At 49.5% G+C, this 2,671-nt stretch overlaps 1 protein-coding gene across 1 annotated transcript in view; it reads right to left on the minus strand.

Moving 5' to 3' along the window:
• NUS1 (NUS1 dehydrodolichyl diphosphate synthase subunit) overlaps window positions 1–2,445 on the minus strand; it is a 30,327-nt gene extending 27,882 nt beyond the window's left edge. The window contains exon 1 of the mRNA XM_077770850.1: window positions 1,911–2,445. Coding sequence (XP_077626976.1) covers window positions 1,911–2,322 — 412 coding nt within the window. The 5' untranslated portion in view covers window positions 2,323–2,445. The remainder of the gene's footprint in view (window positions 1–1,910) is intronic.
• Window positions 2,446–2,671: the final 226 nt, after the last annotated feature.

Genomic DNA, 2,671 nt, shown 5'->3' on the forward strand with positions numbered 1-2,671 from the left:
TTACTGTTGAATGAATGAATGAATGAATGAATACCAAGAACAGGTCAATCAAACAATGAAATTATCCCCTAAAAAATAATTAAAACTGCTTTCATAGTGGGACACAAAGTGCCCTATGTCAATTCACTGGAAATAACCTTAAAACTCCTTTAGGTTTTCAATGTCTGGTTAGCATGACTTCTTCCTTCCTATCAACAATCACTCTTCTTTTAGCAAATATGACACGAGATATTTCTGAACCACATCAGCAATTCAAGAACAGGAATTGTCAGAACAAGGAAGTGTGGCAATATTACAATCTGTAGGCACAGTCACCAAATTAAACTATTTAGCTATACATCTGCCTTCCCTACTTGAACCATAAGGGTACTTGCTTTAAAAGACTCACTTATATATAAGGGATGCACTTGTAAGTCAATTCACCCTATTGTTTAATGGCTTTAGCTAATTTCCATTTCTGCTTCACTTCTTTCTTTCCCCACACAATATTTCTGTTGTATTGGTTTAAGCAAAGACTGTGTTGCTTCCTAACAGTCTTGTGATTTCTACTGGTCTGCTGAGTTTGGCAAGTTCCATAAAATGTCAGCCTTATTAAACTTTACCCTATGGGTTATATCATCAGTTGATGATGACAGACTACTGAGTCACTATATTCTTGCTGACTGCAAGGAAGTGAGAGGTCAGTCAAAGATTACTCTAATACTGTGCAAGAGTTACTGTCTGACCTTGACCTACCCTTTCTGAGAAAACCCTGCACTTTCACATACCTATTTGACAAAGACTCAAAGGGAAAAAATCAAACTGTAGTGTCTGTGGGACATACCGGTATATGTTACTGAACAAAGAAGATAGCATTAGTTTTCTTTCCTTCATACCAATACACCTAAAACTCTGTTACTGCCACATCTTTACGTCTAAGGAAAGGAAATTACACTACTTTCAGGATCTGACTGAAATCCAAAACTGACATTTAGAGCCTTCCTCAACCTAACCTCCTAGTCATAATTTCAGTCCAACGGAAAGCCCATTTCCTCTGCATGAACTTCTCAAACTCCTCCAGTTCAAAATTTCTCTCCCCCATTCTCATTGTTGTTACTTACTCCCAACACTTCTTGCTATTAACCAAGAAGTTACTTATGTATCTACTCTCCATAAACCTGAGAATCCATGGAGTTAAATGTAAGATTACAAGGAATGTGCGTATTAGCACAGTGCTTAAGGTTTGTAGCCACCCAATAAATGGTGAATTCTTGTACTTAAAAAATATCCCATGGTGAAATGCATTCCCTCAATCAGAATTTAAAGGAGGGCAATTACTGTATCAAGTACTGTGTTTAGCCACTGAGGATCAAGGATTGCACGCTATCCGAGACCTCCGAAGGCACAGGTGACTATTTTCATTTTGCCTATCCAATCTCTCACATACTTTAGGTAAGCCCAGTTCAGATACTACCTGCCCCCAACCACTCAGCGTATACATAAATCCTTCACAGGCTAGCAGTAATTTAACAGCAGTGCCTTGAATCTCTCGGAAGAAACACTGTAGTATTAAATGGGTGGGGGGGGGAGGGGAGGGAAAAACGTACGCGGAAAAGCGCAGATGCTGGTGACCCTCAGGTCCCTCTTTCGTGAAACACGTGTATACAAATAACATCTACCCTACTGGGACTTTACAAACAGTAAGAAATACTTTTTAATTGCACAGACAGCGACCCTACCAAATTCAGGGACTTAGCAGGTGTTAATAAAGCTTATCTCCCTTCCTCGAAAGCGCTAGCACCGTTAGGGTGCACCGCAGGGCCGTGGGACCGGGCAACTGGAAGAGCAGGGAGCGCTGCGGATACACCTGCCGGATGTGCGGGCCCCCCGGCCGGAGTCGCCCCCGTCCCCCTACGCGCGCCGGACCTCACCTTGGTGGTCGTAGACACTGATGTAGGAGATGCCCACAGCCATACACCACACCACGAGGCTCGCGATATCCGAGAAGCTGGGTTCCTGCTCTTCGGTGACCACCAAGCCCATGTGCACTGGCAGCTTCTCCAGGGAACGGCCGTCCGCGCGCCAGCTCAGCCGGGGGTGGGCGGCGGCCGGGCCCGGCCTCCCTCGCGGATGCCGGTGGTGACGGCGGTTCCTGCCGACAGCCGGGGGCTTGCGGAGCGTGAAGCCGAGCGGCGCTAGGACCGCGGCAGAGGCGGCGCGGCAGCAGCGCCGCCAGATCCAGTTCCAGGTGCCGAACCGAACGCGGAGCCAGGAGGTGAGCGTGCGGTGCAGGCAGAGCAGAGCATGCAGCACCCGCCACACCAACTCGTACAGCCCCGTCATACTCCCGTGGCGTCCAGGCGCCCTCTCCTCCCTCCGTCCCACACCCGCGGGGCGACAGCTTCTTATCCAGCCCGGCGGCCGGCGCGGGCCATTGCTCCACGTTCTCCCGCCCCCCACGCCCGAACCCCTTTCCACTGCCAACACCTCACCTCGCCCCCGCCGCCATCTTCCTCCTGCCTCGGCAGCCCCGCCCCTACTAGTACATGGACGGCTCTGATTGGTCGATGCGGAACTCTGACGCGACTTCTGAGTCCAAGGATGTGGCCTAACCAGGCGCCGCGGAGGAGAGCGCGCTCGTGCGGACTTAGCGGGCTGGGGACCGCGAGCGCCCTCTAGGCGTGTGGAGAAC

Source organism: Crocuta crocuta, unplaced genomic scaffold (assembly GCF_008692635.1).
Source record: "Crocuta crocuta isolate KB4526 unplaced genomic scaffold, BGI_CrCroc_1.0 scaffold562, whole genome shotgun sequence".
Classification (NCBI taxonomy): Eukaryota; Metazoa; Chordata; class Mammalia; order Carnivora; family Hyaenidae; genus Crocuta; species Crocuta crocuta.